This window comes from Prionailurus bengalensis, chromosome E4, assembly GCF_016509475.1.
Source record: "Prionailurus bengalensis isolate Pbe53 chromosome E4, Fcat_Pben_1.1_paternal_pri, whole genome shotgun sequence".
Taxonomy (NCBI): Eukaryota; Metazoa; Chordata; class Mammalia; order Carnivora; family Felidae; genus Prionailurus; species Prionailurus bengalensis.
In genome coordinates, this window is record NC_057360.1 from 16063046 (window position 1) to 16086040 (window position 22995).

General features: G+C 36.1%; 1 protein-coding gene across 7 annotated transcripts in view; it reads left to right on the forward strand.

Annotated features, from left to right (window-relative positions):
* RABGAP1L (RAB GTPase activating protein 1 like) overlaps positions 1–22995 on the forward strand; it is a 758000-nt gene that overhangs the window by 76758 nt on the left and 658247 nt on the right. For 6 of the 7 annotated variants that reach the window (XM_043568487.1, XM_043568490.1, XM_043568491.1 and 3 more), the window contains 3 exons: positions 1862–2036; positions 11360–11517; positions 13203–13313. In XM_043568487.1, coding sequence (XP_043424422.1) covers positions 1862–2036; positions 11360–11517; positions 13203–13313 — 444 coding nt within the window. Of the gene's footprint in view, positions 1–1861; positions 2037–11359; positions 11518–13202; positions 13314–22995 lie in introns of those variants that run through there. The other variant, XM_043568494.1, reaches the window with a different exon arrangement.

Genomic DNA, 22995 nt, shown 5'->3' on the forward strand with positions numbered 1-22995 from the left:
TATTATAATTTGGACATTAGCTTTAAGACATACACTATGCAGAACAAACAGAAAATTGAATCATTAAGGAAATGAAAAGGAAAAGAGGGGCGCCTGGGGGCTCAGTTGATCAAGCATCCAACTCTTGGTTTCAGCTCAGGTCAGGATCGTGCGGGTTCGTGAGTTTGAGTCCTGCACTGGGCTCTGCACTGACAGAGCCTCTCTCTCTGCCTCTCCCCCACTCATGCTCTGTCTCTCTCTATCCAAAAATGAATAAACGTTAAACAAAAAAATTAAATGCATAGGGGCACTTGTACCCCAATGTTTATAGCAGCACTCTCAACAATAGCCAAATTATGGAAAGAGCCTAAATGTCCATCAACTGACGAATGGATAAAGAAATTGTGGTTTATATACACAATGGAATACTAGGTAGCAATGAGAAAGAATGAAATGTGGCCTTTTGTAGCAATGTGGATAGAACTGGAGAGTGTTATGCTAAGTGAAATAAGTCATACAGAGAAAGACAGATACCGTATGTTTTCACTCTTATGTGGATCCTGAGAAACTTAGCAGAAGACCATGGGGGAGGGGAAGGAAAAAAAAAAAGGGAGAGAGCCAAACCATAACAGACTCTTAAAAACTGAGAATAAACTGAGGGTTGATGGGGGTGGAAGGGAGCAGGGGGGATGGGTGATGGGCATTGAGGAGGGCACCTATTGGGATGAGCACTGGGTGTTGTATGGAAACCAGTTTGACAGTAAATTTCATATCAAAATAAATAAATAAATAAATAAATAAATAAATAAATAAATAAATAAATAAATAAAAGAAAAGAAAAAATAAATAAAAAATAAAAATTATTTCTTTAATTTCTGTTGTTTTAATTAAATGATCCCTTTAAACTGGGACATCACAGAAGAAAACAGATCAAAGAGAAATAAAATTCAGGTAGAACAAAAAAAATTAAAATAATAAAAAAAATGAAAAAGTGTTAGCTTAGTTCTAAGTACTAAAATAATAGCAATGTAAATTTATAATGTTTGCTAAAAATGCTTTGAATTTTTCAGGAAAGGGTTTTGTAGATATATTATTTGTATGATATATCTTAGAAAATGGCAGACTGCCTTTTAAAGTTATATTTTTATTTTTCAAAGTGCCAAACACACCTTGACAAAAGACTTAGTGTTTTGACTTGCCTCTCTCTTCCTATTGGGTACCCCTTGGTTTCACAATTGGGGAGATTTTGATGTGGTCTTGAGATTTTAGATCAATCTAGGGCTAAGGGTTTATATAGGGAAAGTCAGAATTATTTGCTTCTAAATCCCACAAACTGCTTTTACTTTCTTAAATTCTTTTATTAAGTTCAACTTTGTAACCACTCTGACTTTTTATGCTTTGGGGTAAGAGGGGTCTTGGTCTAGCAATGACGTAGGTGTTGGATAAACTTACTGTTGTAAATAGAAACTTTGTAGGTCTGGTCTGTGCTATTGTGTAGTAGCATTCTTTTTGACATAGAAACCATTTGGGGATGGCTAGAAAAGGCTAGCATTTGGGGATGAGTGACGGATTTGATCAGGCAGTATATATTGGCTTTGGGAGTAAATGAGTTGGATCACAGAAAATATAGGAATGAGGTAATTGTCAAAAAAAGGTATGTGTGTGTATATACATAGATACATATAGCAAAATATGGTATTTGTTTTAACCAGTTTATTTTATTTAAAATATTTTATTTAAATTATTATTATATTTTATAACCAGGTTATTTTTATGATTTTAAGATGATTATGTTTATGTTATTAGTATAGTAAAACTGCTTGCCTTCACTTTGTTCTTTGCTATTTAATATGTTGTCTTATTTTTCGTCACTGTTCTGTAGAATTATAGACCAATCCAGCAATGTGGAGATAGCTTCTTTTCCAATCTACAAGGTGTTATTCTGTGCACGTGGACATGATGGGACAACAGAGAGCAATTGTGTTGCATTTACAGAGAGTTCCCATGGTTCAGAAGAATTTCAGATACATGTTTTCTCCTGTGAAATTAAAGAGGCAGTAAGTATAATATATTGTAGCAATTTGCTATCAAGATGAATTAGGGTAATATTTTTGAACCCTACTCTCACTGTCCTATAAGTTAGTATGTATCACCATATACTCTATTATGTAAATTTGGAGTAGATTTCTAAAGAGAACATTAGTATTTGTAATGGCATAGGGGCGCCTGGGTGGCTCTGTTGGTTGAGCATCCGACTCTTGATTTGGGCTCAGGTCATGATCTCATGGTTCATCAGTTCGAGCCCCACATCAGGCTCCATGCTGACAGTGTGGAGCCTGCTTGGGACTCTCTCTCTCTCAACCCCTCTTTGCTCCTCCCCTGCTCTCTCTCTATCTTAAAATAAGTAGACATTAAAAAAAAATTGTAATGGCTGAGAACTCAATACGGAAAGCTTAACCTGATAACTGTGTATTAAAGTGGTGTTGTATGTGGGACACACTCAATTTAACAGATGTAACAGAAAAATCCTGCTTGGTGAGCTCTCCTCCTACCCTACTATGGTAGTAATTGCTCAGACCTAGAAGGGCCTCTTTTATTATTTTTCCCAAGTCGATTGGTCCATGTGACTTTCTAAACATGTTTCCTCTGCTGGGACTGATAGTTGTATATTGCTTTCACTTAGATATTGGATTAAGGTTGTTTCGTAGATCGGTGTGGTTTTCACTGGTGATTATTTGTTATGTTCATTTACTCAGAGGATGGCTTTTGCTCTGTGGAACTGGCCTAATTAAAAATACAAATCTCGCATACAGCAGGAATATCAACCTGTAGTTCTTTGAAGATACTAGTTAACTTTCCTTTAGTAATTATTAACTGGTGGTTTATTCTGAGACTGGAGAAGTAGTTCAGAATCAAATGGTTGTCAAATACATGGAGAAATTGCCTTCTTTTCTGTATTTGTTGGATTCTCCCCAAATTAAAAATAGGTTGCACTTAAAAAAATTCCAGTATAGTTAACATACAGTGTTATATAAGTTTCAGGTGTAATTAGGTTGTACTTTTAGAACTTTACTGCTTACAACCATTTTAAAGGCATTGATAAATGGGTTTGGATGGGCAAATCTCAGCTGTGTTTGTTTTTGGAAACAAAAATTGTCAGCAGGAAATGCTAAAAGCAGCTACTCTATTTTCTGTTTGCCATGAAACATAAATAAACCATTGTATTAATGGGACTTCTGAGAGTTTATTTCTGACCACAACATGGCAGAGGTGTATTTCTGTGTGTTTGATACTAATCATGAGGAATATCTCAGTTCTCTTTTTAAATACATTTTATTTACACTAAAATGAACATGCATAGACACATAATTTAGATTGTAGCCATACAAGTTCTGTGCCAGAACCCATGGCCTGTATAAGAAATTCCAAGTTTGTTTTTTAAAAAGTATTTCTGAATCTGTTTCATGCCCACATTTCTGTATTTATGTGTATACTGACTGCTTGGTCAAAGGTTTGATAGAGTGAGTGAGTACAGGTGTGCCTGGCACTTAGGAGGCAGGGAACATAAATATGTTGACAGAATATGAATGTGTTTGTGAAGGAAGGGGCCTATTTCTAACCTTACAACTCCACTAGAGGAGTGGTGGGGAAGCAGTGGGCAGAGTCCTGGCATTTCATCCTGGCAGCATTTAACACACCTGTGTGATTTCTGGGTGATTGGCACTCAACAGCGAGGAAATGAACTTGGAAGACTTGGAGAACCTGTTGCTTGGAGAGGTGGAAACACTGCTGCAGAAGGAAATTGAAAGGGAGCTGGCTTGCAAGCATTTTTCATAATTGTGACGGTATGAAACTCTTTTTGGATTGTGGCATCTTGTTTATGGGTGGGGGAACAGTGTGTCATTTTTGAGAGCTTTAACAGTGGATAAGCAGCAGACAAAGCTGCGGGGAATTCTCAACCCGACCATTTTGGATATGGTATTAAATAGTATTAATTGAGAGGGTATTTGCTACATTGCAGTTTGTGGGAAAGTGATGTCCACGTATTATTTAATTTTTTTTTAAGAGTACATTTTTGCAAGTGTTCCATTATGAGACATTGGTGGTAAAATTCATTCTCTGAAGGAGAAATACATGACAGTTGTCATTAAACTTTATTATGAGAACTATTGCTAAATGAAAACTAACCCAGAATAAATGTGGAGGTTATGCAAGGAACTGTGCTAATAAGCCTTTTCTTGATACTCTAAAATCTCCATGATATAGATACTATTTATTTTGACTAGTGGTCTTGTGCTCCTCTTTGCCTGGAACAGTTCTAGTTTATGTCTGTTGTCCAGGTATGTTATTAATAGTACTCCATCTTATTCTCAGAAGACTTCTGGTTTGATTAATGAATTGTAGGGTTACCGCTTATTTATCTCAAGGCTAAGAGAACAGACAACAGAGCTGGGTTTTAAATGGAAGTCTCTGACCCTGAAATACCCATATTATTTTCAGTGACAACTTTCCTGTTGCTTAAATATTGTAAAAAGCAAGTGTGGATTTTTCTTTTCATTATGCTTTATAAAGGTATCTGTTACTCATATAGCTCACGTTCCAGCCACCTTTGAGTTTTACCCATGCCTTTTACAGAAGATGTCCAACATCTTCCTCTTTCCCTTCAAAAATAATTACCTATTTTAATGAATCTCAGGTCTTTAGTTGCATTTACTCATCTGGTTATCTGGTTCCCAGGTTTCGTGTTCTGTGGTGAAGGCACAACTTCAGCCCTTACTTTTTGGGACCTTGTTAATGGGCACAAACAGTTGGCAAAGATAGTTCAGGAAAAGTGACAGATATTCTTATTGGCTAAATATGTGCCGTGCAGCAGTGTCACTAACTTGCTTGTTTTCCATGGTTTGCAGAATCCTGGATGAGATCTCAAGTGGTTTGTCAGTTAAAGGCAAGAAGACGACATCTTCTCAAGCAGGAGTAGTGACATGGCTGCCACTACCAACTGTCCCTGTGATGCTCTTATTTCGCTGTAAAATCCCATAAGCAGCAGGCACCGATAGTGTTAGGGGGAATCCAGTGAAGGTCACAGCTCTGTTGGACCTGTGACATAAGGATTAGGTGTTCCCGCAGGAGGGGTAGGTTACATTTGACTCGATGACCCTGGATATTCGTCTGTACCACTCTGCTGGAGTGCATCTTGATAACCTGTGGCAAAAGAGTTGTGGAATCTGACCAGAGATATATTGATGCCACTGATTTTGTGTAGGGAAAATGATGTGCTATGTTTCTGCTTAAGAATTACAGACAAAACAAAATATCTGAAAACATAGTGGAAAAAAGCCAGGGAGGCACATACCCTTGTTGCATCTTTATGGATACATTATATAAAACTTTAAAATATATTTTTAAAAGGCTTAGTTAACTCTCTTTAAGAATTTATTATGTCATTCTCACAATTTTTCTCAAAGCAGATTTGATGTTTGTATGTTTTAAAATACTTAACACTAACTATTACTAGCAATTCTCAGTGTTAATTTTAGAAGCATGGTTATTATCTGGCATTAAAGGCATTTAGAGGTATTTCATGGTAAATACGAAGGGTATGATTGGGAAAATCTTCATTCTTTTTTTTTTTTTTTCCTAAGCTTTCTCAGGATTTAATTTTTTTAATTTTATTTTTAAAAGTTTATTTTTGAGTGGGGGAGGGTCACAGAGAGAGGGGAGAGAGAGAATCACAAGCAGGCTCCTAACTGCTAGCACAGAGCCTGATGTGGGGCTGGAACTCACAAAACTGTGAGACCATGACCTGAGCTGAAACCACCAGTTGGATGCTCAACCAGATGAGCCACCTAGGCACCCCAGGATCTTCATTCATAATGCATTTAAAAAAAATATTTGCTTATTTAAGTAATCTCTACACCCAGTGTGGGGCTTGAACTCATGACCCCGAGACCGAGAGTTGCATGCTTTCCTGACTGAGCCAGCCAGGTGCCCCTGCACTGTTTTTTGTTGTGGGGGGGTGGGGGTGTGGTTGCTCAAATGCCACTCTATTAAGGAAACCTTATTCCATGTATGGGAAATTATTATTATTATTATTTTTGACTTTAATTTAATTAAAAAATGTTTTTCCCCAATAATTCTGTACATTAGTCAGTTCTTACCATGGTAAGGGTACTCTTTTTTTTTTTTTTTATGCTACAGCTACCTTTTATTTTATTTTTTTCATCTTTTTTTTTTTATATATATGAAATTTATTGTCAAATTGGTTTCCATACAACACCCAGTGCTCATCCCAAAAGGTGCCCTCCTCAATACCCAATACCCACCCTCTCCTCCCTCCCACCCCCCATCAACCCTCAGTTTGTTCTCAGTTTTTAACAGTCTCTTATGCTTTGGCTCTCTCCCACTCTAACCTCTTTTTTTTTTTTTTTCCTTCCCCTCCCCCATGGGTTCCTGTTAAGTTTCTCAGGATCCACATAAGAGTGAAACCATATGGTATCTGTCTTTCTCTGTATGGCTTATTTCACTTAGCATCACACTCTCCAGTTCCATCCACGTTGCTACAAAAGGCCATATGTCATTTTTTCTCATTGCCACGTAATATTCCATTGTGTATATAAACCACAATTTCTTTATCCATTCATCAGTTGATGGACATTTAGGCTCTTTCCATAATTTGGCTATTGTTGAGAGTGCTGCTATGAACATTGGGGTACAAGTGGCCCTATGCATTAGTACTCCTGTATCCCTTGGATAAATTCCTAGCAGTGCTATTGCTGGGTCATAGGGTAGGTCTATTTTTAATTTTTTGAGGAACCTCCACACGGTTTTCCAGAGTGGCTGCACCAATTTGCATTCCCACCAACAGTGCAAGAGGGTTCCCGTTTCTCCACATCCTCTCCAGCATCTATAGTCTCCTGATTTGTTCATTTTGGCCACTCTGACTGGCGTGAGGTGATATCTGAGTGTGGTTTTGATTTGTATTTCCCTGATGAGGAGCGACGCTGAGCATCTTTTCATGTGCCTGTTGGCCATCCGGATGTCTTCTTGAGAGAAGTGTCTATTCATGTTTTCTGCCCATTTCTTCACTGGGTTATTTGTTTTTCGGGTGTGGAGTTTGGTGAGCTCTTTATAGATTTTGGATACTAGCCCTTTGTCCGATATGTCATTTGCAAATATCTTTTCTCATTCCGTTGGTTGCCTTTTAGTTTTGTTGGTTGTTTCCTTTGCTGTGCAGAAGCTTTTTATCTTCATAAGGTCCCAGTAATTCACTTTTGCTTTTAATTCCCTTGCCTTTGGGGATGTGTCAAGTAAGAAATTGCTACGGCTGAGGTCAGAGAGGTCTTTTCCTGCTTTCTCCTCTAGGGTTTTGATGGTTTCCTGTCTCACATTCAGGTCCTTTATCCATTTTGAGTTTATTTTTGTGAATGGTGTGAGAAAGTGGTCTAGTTTCAACCTTCTGCATGTTGCTGTCCAGTTCTCCCAGCACCATTTGTTAAAGAGACTGTCTTTTTTCCATTGTATGTTCTTTCCTGCTTTGTCAAAGATGAGTTGGCCATACGTTTGTGGGTCTAGTTCTGGGGTTTCTATTCTATTCCATTGGTCTATGTGTCTGTTTTTGTGCCAAGGGAAATTATTTCTAAACATGTATTTATTGAGATGGCATTTTAGCAAAATGCCTTAATTTGGAAATTAATCCTGAAAATTGTTACTAGTGTTTTCCATTAACAAATTTCTATACTTTTTTTTAAAAGTTTCTTGTTTGATATGCTTCTTATTTTAGCTCCTTTCAGTGAGTAATATATTTGAATAATTTCTTTTTAAAAATTTAACACATTTCTCTCAGGGTGTCTTATAGAATGATTTTTCTTACATCTATTTCTTGGGTGAACATTTTCTTAACATATGGTATTTTTTACAGAGTCCGCTCTCTTTCCCCAATGTTAATGAAAAGGCTTTATCTTGGAAAAAGTGGCTGTGTCATTTAAGTAAATACCTTTTTGTTTAATAGCAATTTTTTTGGAGTATTCACATGTAATACATATTTGAGAATTTGGAAAATACTGAAATAAAGAAGAAAATAGAAGTTACTCAAAATTCCACCAGAGTTAAGATTTTGGCGAATCTCCTTTCCACATCCACATGTGCTCTCCTCCCACCTCTTCATAGAAATCAGCAACCACAGCAGACCCTTTTGTGTTTAATTAGTACTTTCTGTGGGTATAGCCTTCTGGGAAAAAATTATACTGTATTATTTGTCAATAAGCCATTGCCTCCTGCAAAGAATACACTTATTCTAGATTATTTGTGTGTATGTTAAATAGTGTGACATGTATAGAAATGTTTGCCATGGTGTATGTTGTTAGTATTCTTCTTTTGTTTATTTTTGAGAGAGAGCATGAGCAAGGGAGGGGCAGAGAGAGAGAGGGAGACACAGAATCTGAAGCAGGCTGACAGCTCAGAGCCTGACATGGGGCTCGAACCCACAAACTATTAGATCATTACCTGAACCGAAGTTGGATGCTTAACCAACTGAGCCACCCAAGTGCCCCTTTAATATTCTTTTCATGATGTTATTGGTTACTCAGTTTGTCTCAATAACTGTAGATCTTGATAACCATTGTTCCTGAAGATACTGTACCTCACCAGTCCTTGGATCACCATTCCAGCTTATTCACAGACTCTAGAATTCACAAATGATTTTAACCTTGTTGTTGGAAGTAGCAGCTTGTAAGACACGGACAAGATGTAATGTGGTTTGATCGCTGTCAGTGTACTGCTGTGTCCTTCTCCAAAAAGAGAAAAGTGTAGTCTTATTTTTTCCTCTCATAATTCTCTAGTACGTTGGCTCAGTCCTATATATTTAATAACCTTTTTTTTTTAAGTTTATTTATTTATTTTGAGAGAGAGAGTATGGCAGAGAGAGAGAGAGAGGGAGAGAGAGAGAGAGAGAGAGAGAGAATATCCCAAGCAGGCTCTGCAATATCAGTGTGGAGCTTGATGCGGGGTTCAGACTCATGAACCATGAGATCATGACCTGAGCAGAGATCAAGAGTCAGATGCTTAACTGACTGAACCACTCAGGCACCTCTTAATAACCTTTTTAAAGAGAAATTCTGAACTTTGCCATCTACTTGAGAATTTGCCAAGTTCCCTTGACATTTTTGGTGTGGCCAAAGATTAAGACATGAAATAGAAGGAGATATGAGAGAGGAGAAAGAAGAATAAATATGGTTGGGATTTGACTCAACTGATGTATCAATAATTATCTATAGGCATTCCCCTATATTTACATATAATGCTTTCTTAAAAATATGCTGAAGTTGAATGTGTAAAAAGTAAACAATAGACTTCACATTTTATTTGAGGTTAGGATGTGAGGAGTACTCAACTAAAAGTAGTTTAAAGTTTCTGTTTATACTTTGCCTTGAGACATATTCTTCAGTGACTTATTTCTAGGGTGTTGTTTGATTCTGTTTTCTTCTTTAACACTTAAGTTATTGAGTTAAATCAAGTAAGTATCCACTTGAGGCTAAATATTTCTGCTTTTGGCTTACCTAATGATTCCTTCTCACCCACCCTAAGCACATTCAACTTACACGCGCTGGACTGTAAGCACCATGTTCACTGCCGTATTCTCCAGCACCTAGAATAATACAAAGTCTACAGAGGGCACCCCCAAAATATTTATTGAACAAATGTGTGAATTCATCATCTTAATTGTATAAAATTTGAGGCCTACAGTTCTTATTTATATCAGTCCTTTGTTTTGTTGTTTTTACTCATTTATGTAAAATTATAATGGGATAACATACTAAGATATTTAAGTATTTTTGTTAAGTACTGTGGTACAAATGTGATACTACTGCTGGATGTGAACTTTAAAAGTGTGGAAGTCAGTTAATTTAAGAAACTTAATTTGGCAATGGAAAGGCAGTTTAGGATGTAACTATTGGTTCATAGGTCTAAGTGTGGCAATTGGAAGTTTGAGAACCACTTATTTTTGAGTGTGATAGACTGTGTGAGAAAAGGTAGAATACATGGATACAACAAAAATAGAAAAATAGGAAAGACCCCATACTTCTAAGAAATGCTATTGGTGGAAGTGCTCTCATTTCAAGCAAATAACAAAATATTAAGAGTTTTAAGCTAACACAATTCAGTGAATAATTTGAATTCCCTTTATCTAAAGGGAAGGATTTGTTCATGTTTGGAGAAGTCTCTTGTATCTCTCAGTGTGAGGTTATGACCTTTGTTAAACTCTTCTTCATCGTGGTTTCATTGTTCAACCTATGGTGGCCTGAGAGATTTGGAAGTTCTTTTGTGCTTCAAGTTTACAATTTTGAGACGGTGTGATGCTACTTTTGGAACCAAGGAAGAGAATAGCTTCTGAAAGTGTGGGATTTAGAGGACTTCTCCACTTTAGGGAAAGAGTATAAGCCATTGACATATATTTTTTTTATAGTATTCACCAAGGTGGTTTAATGCTAATAAAAGAAATCATTTCAACTGGGAATCCTTCAATGCATTTATAACACAGCATCACTGTGATAACACTCGAAACTTTTAATCATGTTACCATGTTTGCTTATTGCTAAAACCAGTATTTATTTCATTTTTAAAATATTTTTTTTTAATGTTTATTTTTGAGAGAGAGGGCAGGAGTGGGGGGAAGGAGCAGAGAGAGAATGAGACACAGAATCTGAAGCAGACCAGGCTCTGAGCTGTCAGCCCAGAGCCCGATGCAGAGCTCAAACTCACGAACCATGAGATCATGACCTGAGTCAAAGTTGGATGTTTAACTGACTGAGCCACCCAGGGACGCCAGTATTTACTTAATTTTGTGCTTCAGTGTCTAGCCCACTGAAGCCAAGGGAAGTGAGAAGAGAAATTGCACTTAGAGAACTTAGACTAAAACCTTGTTTGTGTGTGTTCTTTGGGAATATTTAGATGCCAGCACCATTCTTAGGATTACCTTAGGATTCATTTGTTGCAATATAGTATATTTTGAGGCCTAGAAACATCTATAAGTAAATAGAGCTCCTTTTGTGAACTTCAGTTAATTAAACATCTTTATTACCAGGTTTAAATGCTAAAGTTGAAGAAACAAACTATATTTGTAAATTAAATGTTATATATTACGTATAATATATAAACATATAAATACAAGCTTATGTAAATATAAGCAAACTATATAAGATGTTTTGTATTATATATAATACATGTAAACATTTGCATATATGTGTATATGTATATACTTAGACTATATCTGCTAAAGTAAATTGTGACCATGGAAAGGAATAGATTCAAAAATTAGGAGAGAGGGGTATCAAAATGCAGTTAAAGCTTTTGCCTAATGGTATCTCCATTTTTATTCTTTTAGGTAAGCAGAATTTTATATAGTTTCTGTACAGCATTCAAACGTTCTTCCAGACAAGTGTCTGATGTTAAAGACTCAGTTATTCCTACTCCTGACAGTGACGTGTTTACCTTCAGTGTCTCCTTGGAGGTAAAAGAAGATGATGGAAAAGGAAACTTTAGGTGAGGTTATTTGGGAAGAATAAAAGTTGGTATTGTGCCTAAAATATAGTATTGGCTAACATAAAGCTTCCAGAGGCTATACAATGTTGGTATAAAGCTTTAAAATGATAAAAAGAAATATTTGGCAGGTGAATGAATGTTTTATTATTCTCATGCTTTCAGATACTTTATGTAAAATATTTTCTCCATATTTATGAATAATGATATTATAGAAAATTGTAGTAAAATAATAAAAAGAATAAAAAGCTATACTTTTGTCAACCACAATCACTTTTAATACTTGATTTATTCCCTTTGTTTATTTCTAAGGGGTATTTTTATACAGTTGTATATACACAGGTTTTTTTTCTTTTAACTTTATTATGTAAGAATTTTTCCATTAAAATGTTCTTAATTAAAATCATTTTTAATAGTACCAATAATATATTGGGTGGTTTGATCATCATTTAACCATTTTCTTCTATTGTATATTTAGAATGTTTTTCTCCTGTTCACAAATAGACAGGTGATAGGATATAGTTATGCTCTTTAACAGCCACGTATGTGCCTTTAATTCTTTAAAAAAAATTTTTTTTTAACGTTTATTTATTTTTGAGACAGAGAGAGACAGAGCATGAACAGGGGAGGGGCAGAGAGAGAGGGAGACACAGAATCTGAAACAGGCTCCAGGCTCTGAGCTGTCAGCACAGAGCCTGACGCGGGGCTCGAACTCACGGACCGTGAGATCATGACCTGAGCCGAAGTCAGACGCTTGACCGACCAAGCCACCTAGGCGCCCCTATGTGCCTTTAATTCTAATAAGAATTGTTAGGTAGAGTTTTTTGTCTTTTTTTTTTTTTTAATAGATATAGAAATTGAGTCTTAGATAAATTGCTCAAGGTATTTTTTCTTTTCAGATAAGATCATGTATCTATATCTGTCTCCCCCCCCCCCCCCGTGTGTGTGTGTGTGTGTGTGTGTGTGTATTTAAGTTCAAGTTAGTTAACATACACTGTAGTATTGGTTTCAGGAGTAGAATTCAGTGATTCATCTCTTACATATAACACCCAGTGCTCATCCCAACAAGTGCCCTCCTTAATGGAAACTAATATAGATATAGATATAGATATCTATAGATATCTATAGATATCTATAGATATCTATATCTATATCTATATATCTATATCTATAGAATAGTCAGTATGGCTGAGGCTAGAATTTAAGTTGCCCCTGATCCATAGCTCTTTTTCCATCTCTTATTTATATTTACTTGAGTTTGTATGTTACAGTTATCTCAAATTGTAGATGTTTTAAAGTAAGCTCTTCTCACTTTGTTTGCCTTGGGTTTCAGTGTGTTAAAGGCTCTTACAACCACACAACCAGCTAAACCAGAATAGTGAGTCTTAAAAAATAATTAAATAAGCTATATTCCTAAATTTGTTAAATTTAGAAACTAAAGTTGAAATGATGTCATTTAAAGAATCTTGGATTTTAACCTTTGTTAAGTAAAATATAAGGCTCTTATAAATCCAATTTAGAAATTAATTAGTGACTTTGTTTTGCTGACTATAACATTGGTAGTTAGCTACTCGGGCAAGATGAGTTTAGCACACCTTAAGAATAAGGGTGCTGGAATTCTAAACTTGCAGTAGATTATTTTATTGTGGTGTTGTACTGATAATTTCTGTTCTTTTTGCATATTTCAGTCCTGTGCCTAAGGATAGAGAGAAATTTTATTTCAAGTTAAAACAAGGAATAGAGAAGAAGGTGGTAATTACAGTGCAGCAACTTTCTAACAAAGAATTAGCTATTGAAAGGTAAGCAGCTTGCTCCTAAATGCTACCAAAAACTTGTATTGACATTGCTGTTGTGTTTCAAGAGACATACTGTTGAATCTCTCAGCTTTATTACTTGCTGTGTCTTTTCACCATACTTCAGTTTCTCCGTGTAAAAATGAGAATGAGAGTCATAATGCTTTACCCACTTCAATAAGTTAAATGTAACTGGTTTATTGAAAGTCTCAGTTGATGGGAGTGCCTGGGTGGCTCAGTTGGTTAAGCTTCTGACTTTGGCTTGGGTCATGATCTCATGGTTTATGGATTTGAGCCCTGCATCGGGCTCTCTGCTGTCAGCTGAGAGCCTGCTTCAGATCCTCTGTCTCTCTGTCTCTCTGCTCTTTCCCCTTTCTCATTCTCTCTCTCTCAAAATAAATAAACATTTAAAAGATGGTTAAAATGGTAAATTAAAAAAAAATTGCAGTTGATGGGGAAATAAACATGATTCCCCCTCCCCCCGCCCCCCCCACCCCGTGCCAGTAATAACTACTTCAGCTCTGTTTGGTCATATCCCTTTTTCCTGCTGTCCCTTATTTACATGTAGGACAAATACCTTAAATTCTCAATCATCTCTGATAATTAAAAAGTACATTTAGTTATTGGACTTTCAGGGGCTTAAGAAAAATAGATACATATCTTTTAAATATATAAGTATACACACAGACACACACATATACACACACAAATGTGTGTGTGTGCATTTACATATTTTATGTATATATTTGAACATGTAAAAACAAAACAAAATCTTGTAGGACAAAAGGTCCTATAAACAAAGAATAACAAATGATAGTTGTAGAAAAAGTATTTGTACTGTAGATAACAGATGAAGGCTAATGTCTATAATATACATAAATTTCTTAATTTGTAAAAAAAAAACAATAAAAAGCAAGAATCAACAAATCACAGGAAAGCTATTCACATGGCTAACAAACATATGTATGTAAAGATGTCCCAATTCATGAATAGAGAGGGAAATGTAATTAAGGTAGCAGTAAGATACCACATTGGCAAAAAGAACACATCAGGCTGGTGGGAATATGGGGGAAGGGGTAAAGTGTGTATATATCCCCTTTTTGAGAAACAACCTGGCAACATCTATAAAAGTAAACAAAACAAAACCCAAATCTATAGTTGCATGCATCAGTCTCCATTCTAGGGAATCTATTCCATTAAAAATAAAAGTACCACTGTCGAAGGACATATTTCTGAGGGTGTTTATTACAGCCCTTTTTATGGTGATAAAAAGCCAGGAACAAAAACAAATGCCTATTCACTTGGTTTCTAGAAGTGGGAGCAATTGGTGACAGTCATAAGAGAAAGAAAAGCCTCTTCATCAAGATTGCCGTAGACTCTGACTCCTCCCTCCCCATCTGTAGACTAGGATGAAGGCGGGAGCCAGTTGAGGTGCTGGCTGATGGGATCATGGTCACCGCTGTCCCTCTCAAGTGTAGGAGAAGGTGTCTGGCCCCCAATTATCTGCAGCTTTCTTTAGAATGTCAGGAATTTAGCTGTGCTTTGTTCCCATCCTTGGGTTTAACTGCTGGTATCCAGATAACAGGAAAGGTTTTGCTGTATAATTCTCTCTTATAGTTGTCATCTTTTTTCCTTTCTTAGTGGTAATAAAAAAATAATTTTGAGTCATACAAGTTCATGAAACATAGCTAAAGATTAAAGGTATTATTGACTTTGAATATTTTAGTCCTAAAAGAATGATGATGAGAATGTGTTGTTAACAGTAGCTCTAGCAATGTTTGAATCTTTTTATTTGGAAGTATGCAATTTCAAACTTCTAGAATAGTTAAAAAAAAATGGTACAGAGAACATCTGTGTACTCTGCTTAGAATCATCTCTTGGTAACATTTTGCCCCATTTGCTCTGCACCCACTTTCTCAATCTCTCTCCTCTCTGTCTCTCAATCTTTCCCTACCTACCTACCTACCTACCTACCTACCTACAGACAGACCCACATTATTGTTTTTCTGAACAATTTTATTCCTATATAATTCCTTAGGAAATGAGTATTTCCTAAAAATAAGGATACGGATATCTATTATATAAGCACATTATTTGTAGCAACTTCTGTAAATTTAGCATTCCTAGAATACTTTTTTAAATTTAGCATTCATACAATACTTATTTATATATTTTAGAGAGGGGGGAGGGGGAGGGAGAGAACACAAGTAGGGGAGGGCCAGACAGAGAGGGAGAGCGAGAAATCCAGAGCAGGCTCCACACTGACAGCGTGGAGCTCTATGTGGGGCTTGAACTCACTGTGAAACCATGACCTGAGCTGAAACCGAGAGTCAGACGCTTAACTGACTGAGCCATCCAGGTGCCCCGTATACAATGCTTTGTCTTTAACCTACCATTTGTCTCCAGTTTTGTCACTTATCTCAGTAGCGTCCTTTTTTCCTCCAGCTCAGGATTTACACTAGGGTCAGATATTGCATTTAGTTGCCATATGTCTTTGGCTTTCATTAATGTGGTAATATTTCCATAGCCTTTCTGTGTTGCTTATGACATGGAATTTTTGAAGAATACATCCATTTTCCCACTTTTTAATATAACATTACTAATTTGGGGTTTATCTAATATTACCTTGTGATTAGATCCAGATTACTTCTTGCTCCATAGGTGATATTGTCTCCTTCATAGTGGATTGCATTTGGAGGTGCCTGATAACTATCTGTCCCTCCCTGGTGATGTTAATTTTGGTTGCGAAAATGTGATTGTGAAAATACCTGATTTCTCCACTGTAATTCCCCTTTTTCTCCCCCCTTGCAACAAATAAGCAGTCTGTAGGGAGATGAATGAAAATATCCTACTTCTCATAAACATTTTCTCAAGTTAACATTCATTCAAATTCTTGTCTGATCTTATCTTTACTGTGAGGAATGCAAAATTAGAACTTTCAATCTCCTGCACCTTCTTGGTAGTTTAGCAGTCAGCCCTAGGCATTCTAATGTAAGCCAAAGATCTCCCTTCTCTTCCACTTATTTATCTGTTTATTATTGGTATAGACTCTTGAATTTCTCTCCTCCCCCCCTGCAGTGCTTTATAATTCACTACAGAACTTAATTATCTTGGTGATCATTGTCCAGAATTTGCCACTGGGAGTCCCTTCACCCCCTATGTCTTTACCTTTCCGGTGTAACAAAAGGCAGCTTTCCATTTAATAAGTTTGTACTAACACAGGCAAAGAAGTATTAGGTGTTGAGTAATTTAACTCTTAATAATCATTATTAAAAATCTTGGAGTTTTATGGTGAAATGGTATGTTCTGTCTCTGCTATAGAGGCCTGTGCCCTGCTTGTTGTGTTAGGCAGCCCTTCCTTTTCCCAATGAGAAACTCTCAAGTTTGGTCAACTTGAGTATAGAAACATTGATGATTATAGGTAAAATAGTTGAATGCCTGCTTATAATGTTTTCTTCATTAGCTTAATTAAACATTTACACATGCTTTATAAATATATTATGCAAAATAATAACTTAGAAATGGGGCGTTTTGCCCACTCTCATATTCGTAAGACAATTTCATTCAGACTGAATAATCTTCAACATCGATTTCTTCATCATCATGCTTTTTGAGTAATTTTAAGGGATTTTTACAGAGCACATTATCTCAAGTTCTGCTTAAGTTGTTTGAGATAAGCCCTTTTTTTGATCAGTATATATTGCTCTTATTAGATATTTGGGGTGCTTGGGTGCATCAGTTGGTTAAGCATCTGACTCTTGATTTCAGCTCAGGTCATGGTCTCACAGTTTGTGGGATCAAGCCCCGTGTCAAGCTCCATTCTGGCAGTGTGGAACCTGTTTGCGATTCTTTCTCCCTCTTTCTGTGTCCCCCCCCCCCCACTTGAGCTCTCTCTCAAAATGAATAAACATTAAAAAAAAAAAAAAAGAAATTTTACCTAAGCCACAAGTGCCCGTTTGTATAGAATTAGGAATTAAAAACAAAACAAAACAACTCATTCCATATATAACCACTTACTATATTGGTTTTATTTTAATATAGTTAATCTTGATGGTATTATCTAACAACTCTGGGTTCATATATCTGGCATTAATTACTAAACCCATGTTAAGTTTCTTTACTTCTTTTCTTTCCTTTTCTTTCCTTTTCTTTCCTTTTCTTTCCTTTTCTTTTTTCTTTTCTTTTCTTTTCTTTTCTTTTCTTTTCTTTTCTTTTCTTTTCTTTTCTTTTCTTTTCTTTTCTTTTCTTTCCTTCTTTCCTTCTTTTCTTTCTTTTCTTTCTTTCTTTTACCACGTTTTGTCAGATGACCTCTATAAATACCCAAACTAAAATTGACTGAGATTGCTTTAGGCTAATGGTTCTCCAAACAATACTTTGTTCAGCATAACACACAGAATTTCCTGTGATATTGGAAATTTTGTTACTACCTGGATTTGTATTTTTTGGAAAAAGAAACTTGCCTTTTATTAGATTATATGTAGCATTTCATGTGTTTAAATTATAAAATGTAAATGGTGGAATTTAAGGTAATCCACCAGGTGGCAGTCTTGTCAAGAGGATTAACACCTCTGAATCTTAAACATGGTCTTAAACAAAGTTTGTCATATAAAGACACTGATGTGAAAAAAATCAGATTACATCATTTTGGCTTATCTTCTGAAAGAGAAAATGATGTATTGTTTTTAAAGACAACTTCTCATTGTGTAAAATTTCCAACATATGTGAAAGTACAGAGTAATATATTGAACCTCAGTGTACCCATCACCTACCCCAAATGCTAATTTTCAAGATTTGGGCTTTTTTTTTTTTTAATATTTTTATTCTGAAAGAGTCCATTTATCTGTGTATTCAAGGGTTCAAGCCTTCTTCCTTTGTAGATATTAAACAAATTATACTGAGATTATCTTTCTTGACTTCTTTGAAGGCAAATACTATGTCCTTTATTTCAGAATCTCCAACATCTAGCACATTGCTAGCAACACAGAACTTTGTAGTTAGCTACTTAATCCTTACTTAGCACTTGCTGTGCTGGGCATGGTTCTCGGTGTCATTTATGAGGTGTAGCTACTATTATCTTCACTGTACATTTGAGGAAACTGAGGCACAGAACGGTTCAATAACCTGCCCAGGTAATACAATTAATATTTGAATTAAGTCTGTCTGATATCAGAATAAAGAACTTGTTGAAAAAAATGAATAAAAGGTATATAAAAATTTTATACAGTATCGACCAAACTCATTGTTACATTGAGGGACACTGCACCTGATAGAATCCTACCTTGTTTAGAGAAGATGTGAAAACTGCTTTCATATCTTGAAAATTTCTAATATTCTTTTGCTTTTTTTCCATGACCCATGTTACATTTTACATATTGAGCTTTATTTAGGAACTGTACATGAGAGAGAAAATAATAACAGACAACAATCATTGAGCACTTACTACAAGATGGCCATGGTACAATTATCATAATGACGTATGAGGAAGGTTTTATAATTATTACCACATTTTTGCAGACGATGAAACAGGTTTCAGGAGGTTAAGTAACCTTGGTCACTTGGCTAGAAACTGGTAGAACCAGGGTTTAAACCAAAGCCAGCTGGTTCCTGAGTGTGTACTCTAAAAGACTAAAGGCTGTATCCAACTAAATCTTGATTGTACACTAAGCTGAAAATTAAACCAGTTAGAAAATAAATGAACTGGTATTCTTTGTTGTATTTCTAGCAGAATTGGAAAATGAGAATAGAGATGTGGGGGTGTCCAAGTGATTACTCAGTGACTTCAAACTCAGGGGCACCATGTCCTGGGAGAAAAGCTGATTGATTTGTAGAAGAGAAAACCAACAATAACAACTGAAGGGAGGAAGCAAGATGATTGCCCTCTGAGATGTGTGAGAAGAGCAAGACTGAAACCCAATTATTGCAAGCCCCCAGTTGTAAATGTTAAAGTGTGCAGATTTGACCAGGCCGTGCTCTTCTGGTGTTTCCAGAGCAGAAATGGCAATCATCTCTATGCCTGACGAGCTGAAATTTCTGTGGTTTTTGGTATTACCACAAGTAGAAATACTGCAAAAAAAATTTCTTGCAAAGTACTGAATTGATACGGATTTTTAAAGCTTTATCTCGTGTTTAAGATACACTGTTACTTGCACTATTACATAGCACCTACCTCGATGCTTTGAATAGGTGGTTGGTTACGTGTCATACTCGAGAAGTGAGGGGGAAGTGTTTCAGTTTTTGTTGTGTTAATTTTCTGACTGGTTGATTTTTGCCAAGTATTCTTATTTTGTAATAAAATTCAGGGCAGTAATACAATATACGCTTACAAAATGGATCTCCATAAAATTCCCTAACAAGAAGTGGAATTCTAATGATGTTAATTTCAGGCCTTGTGGAAGGTTAGTTGGGAAGAGATTTTTGGCTTCAGGGTTTATATCTTTCGAATCACCCTGTTCCCAGGGATCTGCCCTGATGCTTTGCTGTGTGAATCAAAATGAAATATGGATATAGCAAGTAAAGGATGATTATTAGGTTTGTTATGAACATATAACTCTGTTTGTACTGAGTAATGTAGACCACACTGCTAGAAAGAAAGGATTTGCATGAGTCACTTTGATCCTAATATTGGAGAATACATCCGTTACACATACATTAAAAAATACGTAACACATCATTAACAGAAGGTAGTTTGATCATTTGTGGAGTAATTCAGAGATGTGCTTGTTTCGGTGGTATATCCTTCTTCACTTCTTAACTTGTGCTTGCTGGCTTGCAGCAAAAACCACATAATGAGACACTGAAGTGTTAAGTACCATACGGCATAGCGTGAGTGATTGAGAGGTACCTTTCCATGTGTTATTTTCTTGAGGAAAAGATTTCCAAGTTAAGGAGTATTAAAAAAACTAAACAAGACAAAACAAAACCAACCACCTGGGGCTCTTTTCTTCTTTCAGCACAATTTTCTAATATGATTTGATAATCACTAATGTAGGGGAATGGTAGAACTTCCAACTGTTTATTACATTTGGGCTGATCTAATTTCGCATTTGATCATTCTGACGGTCTTTTGCTGGGTTTACCTAGCACTTATTTTTACCTTCATTCTAGCAAGTTACAATTTTATTTAGAAAGAAGCTCAAGTCACTGACTTTAGGTTGCATAGATGTTAGTTTGATTTCCATCTCTTATTCTTTTATAGAAATTAGTGTACCTATGAAACCTGTCAACAAAATCAAGATATTTTAAGATTTTATTAAGAGGTTTTAAGATTTCATTTTTTAAGTAATCTCTACTCCCAGTGTGGGGCTTGAACTTATAACCCTGAGAAAAGAGTTGTACACTCCACTGACTGAGCCAGTCAGACACCCTAAGACCTTTAGATGTTGTAATAATTTTTCTTGGAGGACATCATTCTCCTCCATCCTGAAATGAGAGAAAATTAGTGGGGTGACCCAGAGTCTGCATAATATTTTAAAAAGATGTTCTATGAACATTTGTTCTCTTTTGGTTTTCTTTTAAGGCAGTCGAAAGATAACTTTCTTTTTCCTTAGGAGAATAAGGTATATTTATACAAAAAACCTTTCAGTGTTCTCTGATATTTATTTCAAGTGCCAGTCGGTAAAGAACTATTGGCATTGCCAGTAGAACATTGGAAGCTTCTGTCTCGCAGTCTTTGGACTGGAACTTGTAATTAGGACAGAATTTTCAGTATCTTCCATTGCTGGCATGCGGTAGAGGGAAGTGTCACTATAGAGTATGTATATAATGCTATTACTTTTTCAGCATTGTATTTTAAGAGTTTTTTTTTTTTTTTAATATTAGCAGTGAAAACATATTCCATAGCATGTTTTTATAAGTTGAACTGTTCTAGATGTCTTGGAATTCATCTTTAAATGAATTTTAAAATTAGAGATAATTACAGACTCACAGGAAGTTACAGTTACAGTACAGAGAGGCTCCATATACACTTCCTCCAGTTTCCCCCAATGGTAACATCATACATAATTATAGTGCAGTATACAAATTAGAAAATTTACATTGGTACAGTCTATAGATCTCTATCGGAGGGAGCATTTTTTGAATCCTTTTGTAAATCATACTGTTCTTTTATAACATAATTTCTTAATTATTTTTCTAGTGGTGAGAGATTTTTAATTAGTTTTCTTTAACTTAAGGTGAGCATTCAAGGTAATTATGGACAGAGGGGCTCCCAGGTCCTGCTGAGGAGAGTTCCAGGTTGCTCAAATGTGTGTTTTTTTTTAAATTGAAATATATTTGACGTTATGTAAATTTAGCGTGTATAATATGTTGGTTTGATATATTTATATTGTAATATTATTGCCTTTGTAGTAATAGCACCTCTGTCACCTCACGTAATTGTTATTTCTTTTTCATAAGATCTAGTCTCTTAGCAAGTTTGATTATAATACAATATTATTGTCTATACTCATGTATTGTACATTAGATCTCTAGGACTTATTTACTGCTAGTTGCAAGTTTGTGTCGTTAAACAACATCTCTCCTATTCCCCCACTTCCCAGGCCTGGTAACCACCTTTTAACTCCCTGTTTTCGTGAGTGTGGTTCTTTTAGATTCCACATGTAAGTGATATCCTGCAGTATTTCTCTGTCTGACTTATGTTAGTTAACACAGTTTGCTCAAGTTCCCTGTTGTTGAAAATGGCAGGATTTCTTTTTTTCTCATGGATGAATAATATTCCATTGTACCTATATATACCACATCTTCTTTATCCATTCATCCATTGATGAGATTTTAGGTTTTTTCCATATTTTGGCTATTGTGAATAATGTTGCAGTGAACTTGGGAGTGCATGTATCTCTTTTATATCCTATTTTCATTTTTTTTATATCCTATTTTCATTTCCATTGGGTATATACTCAGAAATAGGATTGCTAGATCATATGGTAGATCTATTTGTAATTTCTTGAGGAGCATCCATATTTTTCCATAGTGGTTAAACCAAGTTACATTCTCAGCTTACATTAGAAAATGCTTTTTTAGGGGGGCCTGGGTGGCGCAGTCGGTTGGGTGTCTGACTTCAGCCAGGTCACCATCTCGCGGTCCGTGAGTTCGAGCCCCGCGTCGGGCTCTGGGCTGATGGCTCAGAGCCTGGAGCCTGTTTCCGATTCTGTGTCTCCCTCTCTCTCTGCCCCTCCCCCGTTCATGCTCTGTCTCTCTCTGTCCCAAAAATAAATAAACGTTGAAAAAAAAAATTAAAAAAAAAAAAAGAAAATGCTTTTTTAAAAAATGTATTGATATAAGAATTTTTGGGTGCTAACATGAGTATTAAGTAATCAGGAGAAGTGAGTATTTTAACTATATCCTATGCCAGTTACCAATTTATTGCCTCTTGGTTCCAGATCTACCCTCTTACCTTATCTACTTATGTATTTCTTCTTTGTGCAAGCACAATATTAAATTGAGCCAGTAGAGGGTGCTAGAGAGACACTGCAAAAGAAGGGTCTTCTCTTTTATGGTTCTGGTGCGATGTGGTGGTTGTTTCTTGCTCTAGCTGTAGGTTCTGGGATGTCCAGTGGTGCTGTGCTCCAGCTGTGCAGCCAGTGCATGCACTCCCTCCTCGAGCTCATAGTCCTAGTCCTGGTTCAGCAAGATTTTCCTGTGGACCTCCAGACACAGACACTGTGGACTTCGGGCCCTACACCATTCTGCC